At 48.1% G+C, this 16918-nt stretch overlaps 2 protein-coding genes across 2 annotated transcripts; one reads left to right on the top strand and one right to left on the bottom strand.

The window, feature by feature from the left end:
* Nucleotides 1-6647: 6647 nt before the first annotated feature.
* LOC119280978 (UDP-glycosyltransferase 75C1-like) lies at nucleotides 6648-8352 on the bottom strand. The gene has a single exon (XM_037561644.1). The coding sequence runs from the start codon at nucleotides 8286-8288 to the stop codon at nucleotides 6849-6851; it is 1440 nt and encodes a 479-aa protein (XP_037417541.1). The 5' UTR covers nucleotides 8289-8352; the 3' UTR covers nucleotides 6648-6848.
* Nucleotides 8353-10453: 2101 nt separating this feature from the next.
* On the top strand, nucleotides 10454-16362 carry LOC119275171 (DNA polymerase epsilon subunit B-like). Its single transcript, XM_037555974.1, has 13 exons — nucleotides 10454-10699; nucleotides 10821-11001; nucleotides 11867-12020; nucleotides 12202-12333; nucleotides 12596-12673; nucleotides 12752-12856; nucleotides 12947-13027; nucleotides 13117-13247; nucleotides 13341-13435; nucleotides 13746-13845; nucleotides 15147-15261; nucleotides 15346-15456; nucleotides 15772-16362. Exons 1-13 carry the CDS (start codon nucleotides 10528-10530, stop codon nucleotides 15916-15918), a joined length of 1602 nt encoding a protein of 533 aa, XP_037411871.1. The 5' UTR covers nucleotides 10454-10527; the 3' UTR covers nucleotides 15919-16362.
* The last annotated feature ends 556 nt before the right edge of the window (nucleotides 16363-16918 follow it).

Genomic DNA, 16918 nt, shown 5'->3' with positions numbered 1-16918 from the left:
GATATTTTCTAATAAATTGATTACTTACCCCAAAGCCTGTTAGGAGGCTAACGCAGGCTTCGGTCAGTCCGCTTTTGGCAGACCGAACCTTCTCAATCACCGCACCCATAATGGTGCGGTGCTCTTCGTCAATGGAAGCGCCGCGAAGCACTTCCAGCAAATTGCCCGATGCCTTTGGTTGGACAGAGGTCATCGAGACAGGCGGCTCACCCTCCTTAACAAGGGGCTGCCTACTTGAATCCGGAACCATTGGAGGTTCCGGCGTAGTGTCCGGTTGGGGGCCAGACTTGTTGCGGCCCTCGTCAGCAGAATACATGGGGGTCTTTCCCCCCATGTACTTGGCGTCTGGGATTTCACCTTGGGGCGTCTCCAGAACTGTCGCCCCCTGTTCCGGTATCCTCTGGGACAACACCTCGGTGTCGTCCGTGGGCCGGGGGGAGGTGGCCGTCGGGAGTGAATAACTATTCATCTCCGATTCGCTCAAGGACCCATCCGAAGAGGATACCTCGATGTGGGACTTGTCCGGACTGCATATACGAGCTCGGCATTATAACGAGCAATGAAGCTAAGACGCATTAAAAGTACTATGGAGTACGGATGCTTGCGACTTCGCCATGGGCTTGTCCATGGGCAACCACTCCTCATCACTGTAGGCGGCTGTGGTGGATTGGTCCGGAGGAAGGGTTCTTTCCTCTTGGACCCTTCGGCCTCCCTAGATGGGGCGGCCTTCCTTTTCTTCTCCTCCCTGGTTGGGGGAGGAACTTCCTCTTCCTCCTCCTCGTCTTTGTTGGAGGAGTGCGCCTTGGCATCTTCGGACGATGTGTCCGATGCAGCCTTGCGCTAGAGACCTTTCCTCGTCCCTGTTGCCTTCTTCTTGGCCTTCTTCCCTGGCACCTCGTAAGGCGCCAGAACCAGCATCTCCATCAGGAGAGCGGTATCTGGATCTTCAGGTAGCAGAGCCGGACAGTCGATCCGCTCCGCTATCGCCACATAGTCCTGTCAAGTCAGCATGGTGGCTCAAATTCCTCCCACGAACATACTGGGAAAGGCTCATCTTGTGAAATATATAGAGAGCTTACCGGATTGGCGGGGCGCTTTGCGCTGAGTCCGCGGTCCTCAGTAATGGGAGGAGGTACTTCGGTGGCCTTGAACAACACCTTCCAGACGTCTTCGTGCGTCATGTCGAAGAGCTCTCGCAGCATCTGGTGTTTGGCCGAATCGAACTCCCACATATTGAATGCCCATCTTTGACACGGGAGGATCCGGCAGAGGAGCATGACCTGGACCACGTTAACAAGTTTGATCTTCTTGCTTGTCATATTTTTGATACAATTTTGGAGTCCGGTCAGCTCCGCAGGTGCACCCCAGGCTAAGCCCTTCTTTTTCCAGGAGGTAAGCCGCATAGGGATGCCAGATCGGAATTCGGGGGCCGCCGCCCAGTTGGCGTTGTGCGGCTCGGTGATGTAGAACCACCCCGACTGCCACCCCTTCACGGTCTCCACGTAGGAGCCTTCAAGCCAGGTAACGTTGGGCATCTTGCCCACCATGGCGCCTTCGCACTCCGCTTGCTGGCCAACCACAATCTTCGTTTTCACGTTGAAGATCTTCAGCCACAGGCTGAAGTGGGGCTTGATGCGGAGGAAAGCCTCGCACACGACGATAAACGCCGAGATGTTGAGGATGAAGTTTGGGGCCAGATCATGAAAATATAGCCCATAGTAAAACATGAGCCCGTAGACAAATGGGTGGAGAGGAAATCCCAGTCCGCGGATGAAATGAGAGAGGAACACTACTCTTTCCCGAGGTTTCGGAGTGGGGATGATCTGCCCCTCCGCCGGAAGCCTGTGCGCGATGTTTGTGGCCAGGTATCTGGCCTCCTGAAGCATCGTAATGCCCTCCTCCGTAACGGAGGAGGCTATCCACTTGCCTCCCGCTCCGGACATGTCTGGAATGGCTTTACGGAGAAGGTGAGAACTGGGGCGCTGGAGCTCGAGAGTGCGAGAATGGATGAGCAAAGGAGGAAGAAGGCGTGGGTGAAAAAGAGGAATCCTTGTCTCTTTATAAAGGCGGTAGAAACTGTGCGCCTCCCCACTTGCCCGTTAAAATCGCTTATTTTCCAAGCGCCACGATTGATGGCGCGGTTGGGTTACCCATGCCCGTATTGATGAGAATCCGCAATAAGGGGACACGATCTCTGCTTTGACAAGACGTGCCAAGGAAACCACCTCACAATATGTGCAGTAGCTGGTTGGGAAAAATGGTTCGAATAATGACCGGACCGTGGCGTGATGTCATGCCTTGAAATTGTCAGCAGATTAGGTTCGTGAGAAATTATGCTCTCTACGGTTGTATGTGGAATTTGTTTTGCAGAGCCGGACACTATTCATGTGTTCAAAATCTACCTTGGAGTATTCAGAGATGGAACCCGCCTTGCAATGCCGAAGACAATCTGCGCACCAGACTCATCGTCATTGAAGCCTGGTTCAGGGGCTACTGAGGGAGTCCTGGATTAGGGGGTCCTCGGACAGCCGGACTATATACTTTGGCCGGACTGTTGGACCATGAAGATGCAAGATTGAAGACTTCGTCCCGTGTCTGGATGGGACTCTCCTTTGCGTGGAAGGCAAGCTTGGTGATTCGGATGTGTAGATTTCCTTCTCTGTAACCGACTCTGCGTAACCCTAGCCCTCTCCGGTGTCTATATAAACCAGAGGGTTTAGTCCGTAGGACAAGAACAACAATCATATCATAGGCTAGCTTCTAGGGTTTAGCCTCTACGATCTCGTGATAGATCAACTCTTGTAATACTCATATCATCAAGATCAATCCAGCAGGAAGTAGGGTATTAACTCCGTCGAGAGGGCCCAAACCTGGGTAAACATCGTGTCCCCCGCCTCCTGTTACCAATAGCCTTAGACGCACAGTTCGGGACCCCCTACCCGAGATCCACCGGTTTTGACACCGACAACGGGTGCGAGGCGAGGGCGAGGGGGGATGGCGGGAGATGGAAATCTGGCGCGTCGTCCCGGCGCCAAATCTAGCCTCACCCCCTTTCACTCACTCACCCATAGCCACTGTCCCCCTTTCTTTCCTACTGCCTCACCACCAGCGGCGGCTGTGATTTCAGATCTGCGCTAGAGTCGGTGGCGGAAGAGGCGGTGGCGTTTGTGGCGGATCTGGTGCTCCCCTTGCTGTTGGCCACCGTCTGGTCGACCTAGGCTGTGCCATGGCTCCCCCTACGCCGTCCTCGTCTTCGATGCCGGTAAGGAGCACCCCCCCGTTTGTTAGCTCAGTGGTTAGGCCGTTAGGCTAGGTGTAGGTTCATTTTCCAACTGAGCAAACCGTCGATGTCAACTAGGTTATGGACGCACGGATGAGGGTGATAATCCAGGCAGCAACACTGATTAGTGTGATTCAGGCATGGGTCATGTTCATGCACCAGAGAGCTGTTCGTCGTGCTGGGAGACCTTTGATCCGATATGGTCCATTGTTTCCCCGGGAATACGAGAGGATCCAAAATCTGAACTACATCTACAACTGCAATGACGTCGAGGCTCTGTGGATGATTTGAATGAAACGAGCACCATTTGCCAGGCTTGTCGAGACCTTCAGGAACAGGGGGCTGCTACAAGATAGCATCAACACCAGTGTCGAAGAGTAAGTGGCCATGTTCCTCCATGTTGTTGGCCCTAACCAGAGGTTCAGGGTCATTCACAACACGTTCAGGAGATCAATGAAGACCATCTCTAGGTACTTCAAGCAAGAGCTTTTTGCTATTGGGGAGCTTAGAGGAGAGATGATCAGGAGACCATCTGGTCAGACTCCACCCAAAATTGGCGGAAGCCCAAAATGGTATCCATACTTCAAGGTGAGCATTGACAATATACACTATTCATGGCTTGATATGCTTGTATTGTTCAAGTTGAGCACTAACACATGCTTGTGATGCCATTTTCATGATTGCATTAGGGCAATAGATGGTACTCATGTCACTGCCAGAGTTCCTAGATCACAGTCTGCAGCATACAGGGGGAGGAAGCACTACACAAGCCAGAATGTGCTTACTGCTGTTGACTTTGATCTGAAGTTCACATATGTGCTGGCTGGCTGGGAGGGGTCAGCGCATGATGCTAACATTCTCACTGACAGCATGAGTCGACCTAATGGGATCAACATCCCCGACGGCAAGTTCTACCTTGGAGATGCTGGCTATGCATGTCGGCCGGGTATTTTTCCACCCTTCAGGAAAACCAGGTACCATCTCAACGAGTTCTCTGGTAGGAACTATCCTAGGATTGCACATGAGTTGTTTAATCTCAGACATTCCAGCCTTAGAGTAACTGTTGAGAGGGCATTTTGAGCTCTGAAGAATAGGTTTAAGATCCTGGATCAGAAGCCATTCCACCCATACTCCACTCAGGTTAAGCTAGTTCTTGCTTGTTGCATTCTGCATAACTGGATCCTCCAGTGGGGCTATGATGAACATGTGCCTGAGGAGGAAGAGGTCGAGCCTGACGATGTTGTTAGCTCCGGCCATGGTGTGGAGGCATTTGACCATGACGCTTGGAAGAACAAAAGGTTGGAGTGGACAGAGGCGATGTGGCTTAACAAAGGTCATTGTAGGATTTGAAGAAGATGGAAGAAGAAGAAGAAGAAGAAGAAGAAGAAGAAGAAGAAGAAGAAGAAGAAGAAGAAGAAGAAGAAGTAGAAGAAGCACCAGCAGAAGCAGAAGCAGAAGAAGAGAAAGAGAAAGATCTGGCAGCAGAAACACCGATGAACTATCCCCTATTTAGCCAATGGCTCTTAATAATTTGAACTGTCATTTAATAGTAGTTAGGATAAATTGTCATTTGTTTAAGTAGTTGGCGCTACATGTTCAGATTCTGTGTGGTAAGCTCACCACTAGTTAAAAGTGGTGACAACACCTTATGCATGTTGCAACCAAACATCATGTCATATGTGCGCCTAATGCAATGTGGGCAACCAAACGCCGGGTCGAAAATGATTCTCTCATGCAACTAGGGGCATGCAGGCAACCAAACTATGTGCATCTGGGTTTTTTTGGCCTGCATCCCCTCAAACTGGCTTAATAGAGCCAGGCTCGCCGGGCCAGCCTGGATTGGCAATGTAAGGCCAACTCCACCGCGCGACCCCATCCTGTCTGCGCGCGTCCGTTTGGGGTAAAACGGACGAACTGGGCGGCCCAGAGCGCGGGAGCAAACGGACTTTTGTCCGTTTTGTGTCCGATTTCGACCCATCCCCGGCCCAAGTTTGCGCCGTTTTTGAGGTGAAACGGACACCATGCGGACGCTTGGGCCGTCTGTGCGTGTCCTCACCTGGCCCGCCCGCCGGTGGCACAGGGTGCGCCTTTTTCTATCCGCCCCCCTCCCTCCCTCCGGCCGCACCCCCTCCACTCTTCTCCACTCTTCCCCTCGCCGCCGCCGCCGCTGCTGCCATTGCAGCCGTGTAGCTCGGACGCACGCTCGCCCAGCCCCTTCCCCTCGGCGCCGCCGAGCTACTCAACCACGGCCACCTGGTTTGTGCACCCGCCAGCCGGATTTGGGGCGGATCCGGTCGGTGTTGAGCTCGCCCGGCTGTGGAAGGCCGCGTCGCGCCATGGACTGGTCGGGCACCTCGCCGGAAGGCCCTGGCAGGGCCGCAAGGCCACATGCAGGCAGTGGCTCCTCCTCTAGCCGCTCGGATCTGCACCGTCGGTGGTCCGCCGGCAGATACACGAATGGCGGTCGGCCGGGCTCGTTGCTTGCCCAAAAGCTCATCGGCGCACTGTTGCCACTCATTAAGTGCGATGACTGCCCAAAGAAGTTCGTGCGCTGCGTGTCTACAACGCCGGAACATCCCGGATGGGTGTTCATCAAGTGCTTAAACGATGGGGTATGTGCTCTTTTTTGCTTCGGTTTGTGCTCTAGATTTGATGAGTTGTGCTAATTTCAAATTTTATTGTGTAGAATGGATGCAAGTTTTGGTATTGGAAAGAAGAGTATATTGATATATTGATGCACGTGCAAGTTTTGGTATTGGAAAGAAGAGTATATTGATATATTGATGCTGGAGACAAGTGCACTTGTTGCTAGATTAGATGCTAGACACGAGACTAAGTGTGAGGAAGCAACATCGACTTCTTTAGACTCGAAGAAAAAAGAAGCATGCAAGATCGAGCCTCCTCCACACATCAACAATGAGTGCATTAAGAAGACCCTAATCCAACTCAAAGGAGCAGTTATGGAAGTTGGGTATCTTCTAAAATGTATTCTTGTGGTTCTTGTTTTCTTTGGTCTTGTTTTACTAGTCAAAATTTGATGATGTATTTCCATGTACCAAAAATGAATAATGAAAAAAAATTAAGGGCTTGCAAAGAAAAATGTACGCGGACAAGATGCGGCCGGGATGCGGCCGCGCGCTGGGTGCACGACCACCGCACGGAAACTGCCCGGACACGACTCCATTGACCTATCCAAACAGACAGAATCCGGGTAAAACAGGCGTCCGTTTAGGATCGCGCGGTGGAGTTGGCCTAACCAAACACGTCCGATATGTTCATCGGTGAAAAAAACATCCGCGGCACCGGAAATCCCGTCAATACGCGATGGCATTCGGTCTCTCCCAAGTAGCAGCACTACCAACAGTCTTTGACACCACATGGAACACGTGGTTTCAATCCAAACTTGATTAAATAAAAAACAGTCTTTCACAACAACAACAAAAAACAGCTGCAGTGTCGAATCGACAGGGACACAGTACTGCTCGAGTCGTCTCGTCACTCGTCTCGTCCTCCTATTCGCTGTCGATTTTGCAGGACCATGCAGCAGGCAAGCCGGCCTACCGGCTGGCTAGTTGCCGGCGACGAACGCCCTGAGGTTCCTCTCGGACGAGCCGCCCACGGCCGCCGCCGCCCTCGCCTTCTCCCTCCACAGCGCCGCCTTGGCGCGCACCACATCCGACGTGGCGAAGGCGATGCACCTCCGTAGCTCGTCGGCCTCCAGCACGCCGTCCTTCTCACTCACGGCGGCCCGGACCCCGGCGCCGAGCTTCCGCTCCACCAGCCATGCGTTGGTGCCCTGGTCCGTCCACTGCGGCACTCCCACGATCGGCACGCCGCACGCCATGCTCTCCAGCGTCGAGTTCCAACCGCAGTGCGTCACGAAACACCCCACCGCCGGGTGCGACAGCACCTTCCCCTGGTCGCACCACTCCACCACCATGCCGCCGCCGGTGCACAAGTCGTCGCCGTCGACCTCGCCGCGGTTGTCCTTCCTCAGCACCCACAGGAACGGGCGGCCGATCTCCGCCATGCCGCGCGCCACCTCCGTGATCTGCCGCTTGCTCATCGCCGACAGGCTCCCGAAGGAGATGTAGATGACCGACCCCGCTTCCTGTGCGTCCAGCCACTCCAGGTACCCCTTGCCATCCTGCTTGAACAGGTCGTTGCTGTTGGCCGCCGCTGGCGCGGAGGCGTCCAGGAAGGAGAGCACGGGGCCGATGGAGACGACGTCGACGCCGTGCTGGCGCAGCGTCGCCATCGCATCAGGCTCCACGGCGTCGAACGTGTTGACGAGCACCGTGGGCGTGTCCTCGCGTTCCAGCACGTCGAGGAGCTCGCGGAACGCGGTGAGGACGAAGGCGTAGGGGTGGTCGACGTCGGAGGCGATGGTGAAGAACGACGGCAGGTCGCGCAGGCGCATCGGCGGGAGCCCCCGGATGTGGACGTCCGCCCACGGGTCGCTCGCCGCGGCGGCGACGGCCTGATCGAGGCCGTCGGTGCCGCGGAAGAAGTGGAAGTAGGCGGCGAGCACGGTGGCCGGCTGGATCCAATAGGCCGCGGCGGGAACGCCGTGTGCGCGCGCGACGCCGGCGACCCAGGAGAGCATCACGGTGTAAACCACCTGCGTGACGGGGGTGCCGGCGTCGCGGAGGCGCGCGAGCACGCCGCCCAGCGTGCGGGACCCCGCGACCTTGAGATTGGACATGTAGTACGAGATGTCGTGCGCTGACGTGTCGAAGCCGCCGTCGAAGCCGTCGGAGTAGGGCACGTAGTGGACGCCGGCGCCGTCGACGTGGTCCACCGCCTCCGCGTCCTCGACGTCCGGGAACATCTTGCGGAAAGCGGAGACGGGGGTGGAGAAGGCGACGCGGGCGCCCGGCGAGGCGCTGAGGAGGCGCAGCGCCAGGTGGCGCGCCGGGTTGATGTGGCCCTGCGCCGGGAACGTGACCACGAGGAAGTGCGGCGCCTCCCCCACGCGCGGCACCTCCTGCGGCACCATGGCCGGCATTGCTGCGAGTGCAAGAGCGAGCGTACTACGTAAGAGTGTCTTTGTCGTCGATGTGTGCGCGTCGTTGCTTGGGTTGGGCTGAGGCGAGTCGTCGACGGGCTTCGGCTTCGCTTCTTATATACGGTGGCGATGACGAAAGTGCTGAGGTGTAGTAAGGCTGGGCTGGCGCTGGGCACGGTACAGATGTAAGCCAAGAAGGTGTGGATTGGCAAATATTAATGGCTGGAGGCTGGTGCCAGTCACGGTATCTATGAGTAATCACGTTGGCTATTTACCAGGGGTCTGGTTTCTACTTTTGGCTTCAGTTGCATAGAGCGATACACTGGCCTGGAGACAGGGAGGCTGCTCGGGGAGGGGGCAATCACGCTGAAAAGGGCTCGGGGTGCCGCTCGTCGGCGACAAGCAGTGGCAAATGCTGCAACCGTATGTCTCATCACGTAGCAAGCCGAAGATGCAGTGCTGCAAGGGCTAGGGCGAGGGGCGCCGCTAACCGGTGCCGCAAGTGGCAGGCGATGCTGCAACCGCACGTCTCAATGGCGGTGCACACAGTGTTGTGTGCTGTTGTTGCAGCAGCTTGCCAGCCTCCCGATCTGTCACCAACGTTGTGAGCGGTGACGTGTTGCCGGCGTTGCTGCTACGCCTCAATGTTGCAAGCAGTGCCGTGCTTTCAGCGTTGCAGCAGGCGATGCTGCAAAGAGAGATATGGTCTGCTGCGATGGAGCGATGGGGTGCGACGATTGGCAGTACTGGCAAATAGGGCGGTGGTGCACGGCGACTATGTCTCGCATTAGGTATCCCTGAAGGATTGTTGTGTCTCGAAGCTAGGGTTTGAACCTGGGTTTGCTAGATAGTTTATAGCGACGCAGTCCACTGCACTTTGTGTTGAGTTCGTGATGAACTGTAGGACGCGACATACTTAAGGTAAAAGAAACAATTTTTCTTCACCTTTTTCTGTTTTCTTTGTTTTTTCTTTTGTTTCATTTTTTCCTCCGTTTTTTCCATTCTTTTTTTTTGCATTTGTTTCTCCGGTTTTCTTTTTTCTTCTATGGTTTATTTTGTTTCTGTTTTGTTTTTCATTTCTTTGGTTTTCTTTGTTTCTTCTGGTTTTCATTCTACATTTTCTGTATATGTCAACAACATCTTTCTAATACACGTTAACTATTTTTTGAACACAAATTTATCATTTTTATAATACATAGTAACATTTTTTCTATACACATTTTAAACATTTTTCGAATGCTTGATAACATTTTTGAAATACAAGATTAGCATTTTATAATACATGATCAACATTTTTTCTATGGACATCAAACATTTTCTCAAATCCTTGATTAACATTTTCTTAATGCAATATTTTTTTTAAACACATGGTCAACACTTTTCTATAGACATTTAATATTTTTCCAAATGCTTGATTAACATTTTTTGAATACTTGTTCAACAGTTTTTTTAAATACTTGATTAAAAAATGCATGTACACGAGAAAAAAAATTCTTCATCATTTAATACATGGTCAATATTTTTTCTATACACATTTAATATTTTTCCAAATGCTTGATTAACATTTTTCGAATACTTGTTCAACATTCTTTTAATACATGATCAAAAAATTTCATATACATGATCAAAAAATTTCATCATCTTTTAATACATGGTCAACATTCTTTCTATACACATTTAAACATTTTTCAAATTCTTGATCAACATTTTTCAAATACTTGTTCCAAAAAAATTCAATTGCTTGATTAACAATTTTTAAATACATGATCAATTTTGTTATACACTTTTTTTATTTTCCATATACATGGTAAACATTTTGTCTATACACATTTAACATTTTCCAAATGCTTGTTCAACATTTTATTAAAAAATATATATATTTTGTAATATAGTATATATATATGTTTAGAATATTTTAAACTATAAACAAAAGTGAAAAAATGTAAAAAAAATGAAAAACGGAAAAGAGGCTGTGGGCTCCCACACTCCTGGGCCGGCCCGTCTTGGCCTGCCCTTCAGCGAGCCGCCCTAGGTCTCTCTGAAGGCGAGATATAGGGGCGCTCTAGAAAAAAGGGCAAAACATTGTCCAAATTTGCCGAGGCAACCCACCGGGCCGAAGCCCGCAGCGGATACTTCAAGGCCAGCGAGGGCGCTGCAATTGATATCCCGCCAGATTCCCCAAACCCCAACCCACCTTTCCCGCCACAGCCATTCCCTCTCGCCTCCTCCCCCCTCTCCCATGGCGGCGCCGTCGGCAGCCATGCGCAAGAAGCTGCAGCGCAAATTCCGGCTGCGTGGCTTCACCCTCAAAGTTGACGCCCTCGAGGAGGCGGCCGCCTTCCTCGCCCGCTTCCCCGACGCCGAGGACGAGGCCCTCGACCTCCTCCTCGACGAGCTCGACAAAGAGCCGCGTAAGTACTCGCTCTGCCCCAGGATTTCAGACCGTTTGCCTCCTATTCTCACTCCGAGGCTCCGATTCATGGTTGGTTCTCACCCTGTGCGCGTCTCTTTGTGCTTTGCGGGTGCCCGCAGTGAAATCGTCCATACTAGACCGGGACGCGGTCCGTCGCGTGGTGTCCCTACTGGTCGAGGCGGAGGAGGCGGTCGACGCGGCATCGCCTTCCGCCACCAGCGTCCAGTCGGCGCTGCGGGTGGTGGACTCGTTCGTCGTGCCGCGGTTCCACTACGACCCAATCAAGAAAGTGTTCTACGAGTATGTAAATGCTGCCACTTCCTTTTAGATCTGGGAAATTGGGTGTCGGGATTTGAGAATTTGCCCCATGTCTTAAGTCTTGGGTGTTGATGGTTGAATATTGTGATAACGGATGTCTATTACCTGCTTGATTCGTCTAAATATTAAATGAACTTCCACGAGAACTTGGTAATTTGCAGAATGGATGCAGGACATAGTTTTGATTATTTTTTTCTTTTCGAAAAGAGGGGAAGACCCTCGGCCTCTGCATCCAGTGATGCATATGGCCAATAACGTCGAACAAATCAGCTTACAAAGAGGAAAAAGAAAAAGAAAAGTTAAGACTGTCCACATAGGACAAGCCTTGCCAACATCCCCAAATCATATCACAAAACCTACGATGACATATTAGCAGGCAATGGATGCACGATCCAAGAGGCCGCCTTCAAGAAGGAATAACCGATGTTGGCTGGTCTAACCAGATGTCAAACCAAGGGCTTGGCAGCCGGCTGCGGGTTGCCCTTCCCAACAACAGCCGGCGTGGACTTCTTTGCCTCGGCCTTCAGTGCCACATAGACCGCAATGGACGGGGCAGCGCTGGGCGGCGACGGCTGCCGAGTTAGATGGAAGCGCCGCCGATCCGATTCTTAGAGTTGATGGAGCTTAGTGTTTTTCTTTTTCTTATAGTTGGTCAATTTGTTAGCTCAGCCCTGAGGGATTGCGGATTGAATTGGTCTTTAAATCAATTCGTTTCTTTCTAGTTGGTGGCATCTGATTCAGTATGACACATTGATTGCTCTTTGATGCTAAACTAGAAAACACGACTTTCTAAAACAGGTTGTGTGTATGTTTGTTGATGCTATTTCCGATTACACTATGTATATAGGCATACTGGAAGATTAGCCCTCCATGGAGAAGCTGGAGATAAAGCCGCCCTTTACAGGGATAGATATCAAGTGCTGCTTCAGAGGCTCGCTCGTGATAAATATTTCTCCAAGCCAGCTTTTGAGTCTGTTATGGCTGAAAATGAAAGTTGTGAGGTATTTCTCTTAATTATGTTGTGTTCTACTTCTACTACTATAGATTGATTTCTGTGATCCCAGTCCACTATAGTCCAATACTTGGTGCTTTCCCCCCAAAACCTTTGTGCAGCCTCTTTTGTTCCCCAATTTTTTTAATCATTGTATATGAAATGACATACAGTTTCCCCCCTTCATGTAGATTACTTCCATACAGTCCTTAGTTGGGTGTACTGGGCGGAGATGGATCATGGGGGTCATATCGCAGTTGGAGGAACGCCAGTTCTACTTGGAGGATCTTACTGGAGCAGTGCCAATTGACTTGGCGAATGCAATATCCTTAGAACCATTGCCATGTTACCTTCATGCAGATATACATATAGAGAGAGATGCATGTCTGTGCTGTGCTAAATGAAAACAATTGAGTTCCTTTGGTCACTGAAAGGCTACGAAAAAACCCTCTCATTTAAGAAGGGATAGTATAGAATACTGATCATATTGGCGTCAGTAATCCATATTTCGTACAAATATTTTGTTTTAGCCATATGGATTTATGTTTAATCAAATAAGTGCATCGCTTTCCTTACATAAAACACAAAATCACTTCAGGTTTCTTTGTTGAAAACACAGTGGTTGTAGCAGAAGGAGAATTACTTTCAAGTGGCATTTTCCAGGTCTGTTGTCCACCATAAAATCTACAGTGTTTTCCTGTATTATTGTCTTGATAGTGGTTATGTTCCAATCATTTGCAGGTCAATACCTGTGGGTTTCCTCCCTTAGAGGACAGAGAAACATCACTTTCACTGCTTATGGGGCTTGATTTCTTTGGTGGAGGTGTCATACCAACTGAAGAAGCAGTAAGTTCAGGAATTGTGTTATACATGTCACTAATAGGTCTTGTAGAAAACATCTTTACTGATGGGTTCTGCTATGTTTGCACTAAACAGCTAAGATTGTCATCACTAGAAAATAAGGCTGTGAATGACATGTTTGTCATTCTTTCAGATGTTTGGCTCGACAGTTATGAGGTATTTAGTTTGGTATTAATTCTTGTTTTATATAACTATATTGTTTAGCATACTCTCAGGATGTTTGTATGTGTTATCTCGGGGAGTAGACTATGGAGAAGTTGGGTGTTGTTCTTGATGGCTATGAAAGTGTGGAAGTAGTTCCTTCTCTCTTTGTTCTAATGGGAAATTTCTGCTCCCGGCCCTGCAATCTGGCATTCAATTCGTTCGAAGAACTCAGGTCTGACTTGTTTCATGGAATATAATCTACAGTTTTATAGCGCGTTTGCTTTCCCAATCGAAGACAAAGTTTAAGTTATGTAACTTTATGTAGATTGCAGTTTGGAAAGCTTGGTGAGATGATTGCATCTCGAACTAGGTTAAAGGAACATAGTCGTTTTTTATTCATCCCTGGTCCTGATGATGCAGGTATTCTAAAACTCAATGACATGCTTTTACCTGACGACTACTGTTATCCACATGTTTGATTTGCTGCAATATCCAATTTCATTTTATTCACTAATGGATTAAACCTGGCCTATTCTTTTATATGTCCAATTATCATTTATTTATTCTCCATGCTATTTAACCAATGAAAAACTTCTGCAATAGGATTAGGAATGAGCTTGTTGATAATAAATACTGTCAGTCTAGTTCTCCCTATAGCTGGAATGTGATGTTTTCTGTTTTTTCCTAAGCTTGGCATGTTGTTTTTTCTTACATAGTAACACATTTGTAGGACCTTCTAAAGCTCTCCCAAGGTGTGCGCTCCCAAAGTATCTAATTGAGGAACTTCAGAAGCACATCCCAAATGCTATATTTGTAAGCAACCCCTGCAGGTTTGTCACAAAGCATTGCCTTGTATCATTCTCCATGTTCCATATGTTAACCATCTGTTTATGTCGCTATAAGCGACCACACAAATACAGGGATATCTTTTTGCGCATCAATTATGAAAATCTGATGTATGTAGCTAAAAAATATCAATAAAACCTTCACAGTATTAGGTGATGCCACTCTCCTTTCATGTTGCATATTATGCTACTCCCTCCGTCGGGAAATACTTGTCATCAAAATGGATAAAAGGGGATGTATCTAGACGTATTTTAGTTCTACATTCATCTCTTTTTATCCATTTTGATGACAAGTATTTTCGGACGGAGGGAGTACATGTTATTCTCTGATTCCAAATGTAAATCCTTTTGGACACTGATACAGACATACAGTCTCCATGGTGACCTTTGGCCAACCACCATCAATTTCTATGAATGTTACTCCCTCCGTTCCTAAATATAAGTCTTTTTAGACATTTCAAATGGTCTACAACATACGGATGTATGTAGACATATTTTAGAGTGTGGATTCACTCATTTTGCTTCGTATGTAGTCACTTGTTGGAATCTCTAAAAAGACTTATATTTGGGAACGGAGGGAGTAGTTGCTTCATATAAAAATAATGACACATTGTGAAATTATATTTCATGATGGTTCTATTAATACCAGTTTAATGTCGTCAAAATTTGTAACTATTTGGATAGTGATGGTCAAACCCAAAAATGTTTGACTACCACAGATTCTTAAACGACTCACATTTGTAATCAGAGGGAGTACCAATCAGTTGTTCTCAGTGTGACTCTGGTCCAGTTTAAGCATAAATCTCTTATTTGGACTTGCCACCAGTGTACCATAGTTATTTTGATGATTAATACAGAGCTATCATCTTCATTTTTGTGAGATATCTCTATACGATTGCAACAGGTAGATCCGTAGATGAAGAGGCTTAATAACAATACTATACTGGTCTACCAATATCCATACTGTGGAACTGTGTTCTTAGCTGGCATCTATTATCATAATACTTGTTGCATGCAGTATTATCTTCATTTGGTTTAGTTTTCCGAACTTGCCAGATTTTTCACCAGTGCTATTCATTGAGGCACAGGCATTTCAGTTAGTCTTGAAAGGCTTCATGCACTCATTGCCAACTGAGACTACTGTATAGTGATATATTTGCAATGAACGTATACTACAAACTATGGCATTCATTCATATTGACATTTCATGATCAAGACAATACTGAACTTTGTGGACTTGCCATTTATCATCTGTTCTAACTCCAATAAGAGCTTGATTTCCCCAGGGTTAAGTTTTATACACAAGAAATCGTGTTTTTCCGGCAAGATCTCCTTTACAGGATGCGGCGGTCATGCTTGATTCCACCAACAACGGAAGAAACAAGTGACCCATTTGAACATGCAAGTTGAATAAATTTATTTATTATCTCAGTGAGAATATATGGTGTTGACTGTTCAGAAATTAACCAATCATTTTTCTTTCAGCTAGTAGCAACTATCACCCATCAGAGTCATCTGTGTCCATTGCCTCTTACAGTGCAACCTATCATATGGAACTACGATCATTGCCTACGGCTATATCCAACTCCTGACATGGTATTGCCATTTAGCACAAGCCTGTTCGCACCTTGAAATGTTTTCTTACTGTAGCTTCCATGAATATGCTTCTGTGCTAATTTATGTGTTGAACATGCACAAAACAGAAGTATACCTTCTGCTGTATAAATATCATCAACCCACACCTTGAAATGTTTCCTGACTCTAGCTTCGATGAATACGTCTACTAATATACTTGTTGAACATGCACAAAACATAAATATACTTTCTGCTTTATAACTATTGTCAGTCCACACTGCTACCAATAAAAGTTTGAAAGTTCTTATGATAATACTTCCATGTTTCAATCTTCAGATAGTATTGGCTGACAAGAGTGAGCAGAAGGCCTTCAAATATACAGGAATCACTTGCTTCAATCCTGGTTCTTTTGCGAACGACAGCACCTTTGCAGCATACCGTCCTTGCACTAAGGAGGTTGAGCTTTCTGCATTAGAAAGCTAATATTGAAGGTGAGACAAACTGAAGCTGTAATCAGTAACAAACCGAACCTTCGATGAGCTGCCTATCACTCCTGTACATCAGCCATCAGGACTGGTGTTTATGACTTTAGCCATATAAACTAATGAGTCTGTTTCATGGAAGCGAATTTGCAAGCATGACAAAGCAATGATATCCATGGAATTGGTGCTGTTTCTCAAGCAAATCTGATGCTGACATCTCAACTTTGTATCACACATTTATAGCTTCAGATAGTTGTGGACCGTAGTGTTTGTTATGTTAGGGTCTTTTCCCCACCTGGCCATCTGTCCTCTGTGCAGTGTTTGTGTAACATGATCTCAGGATGCTTTCCCTAAAGTCACAGAATGGTGCTCAGTCCTGTAATATGTACTGTTTATGTTTGCCATTGTTGTAAACCATGCTAACAAAGCTGTGGTTTTTAGTTCAGACCTATTGCTTTCTAAAAGGTTGGATTTTCCAATTTTGTAAAATTTTAGTCTGATCAGTTATATCAAATGCACAGGAAATTGGTTTCACTTGCTGGTAGGCACTACATAATTCTGCCCACTCTGCACAAACCCTTACTTAGTACCACAAATCTTTACTTGTTGGCCTCCTGATCAAATTATATGTGATATGCATCATGTGTTGATCGACACAAATCTGCACTTACTAGTGGCGAGTCCAGTTAACCATCTCAAAACCAACCATCGACACATGCACTTGTTGGCTTCTTTTCGAAATTATGTACTCGTTGAGAGCTTAAAGGGTTGAATGAAGCATCATCTTTTACCTTTTCGATTGTGTGTGTTGCGTTGCGTTGAATTCCATTCTTGTGAGCACAAGGTTACCTGTCCATTTCTAGTTTTTGGAGCACAGCAAATCTGGAGTTAATTGCATAGCACAACCTCATTCCAGCTATCTACCATCGTCCGTGCCCTCCCAATCCTAGCCGCCACGGAAGGCCTTCTCCATGCGGTCGCCTTGGTCCTCCTCTCTTCCA

The sequence above is a fragment of the Triticum dicoccoides genome, chromosome 3B, assembly GCF_002162155.2.
Source record: "Triticum dicoccoides isolate Atlit2015 ecotype Zavitan chromosome 3B, WEW_v2.0, whole genome shotgun sequence".
Taxonomy (NCBI): Eukaryota; Viridiplantae; Streptophyta; class Magnoliopsida; order Poales; family Poaceae; genus Triticum; species Triticum dicoccoides.
The sequence above is the reverse complement of the archived record's forward strand: the minus strand, read 5'-3'. Positions and strand labels throughout refer to the sequence as shown.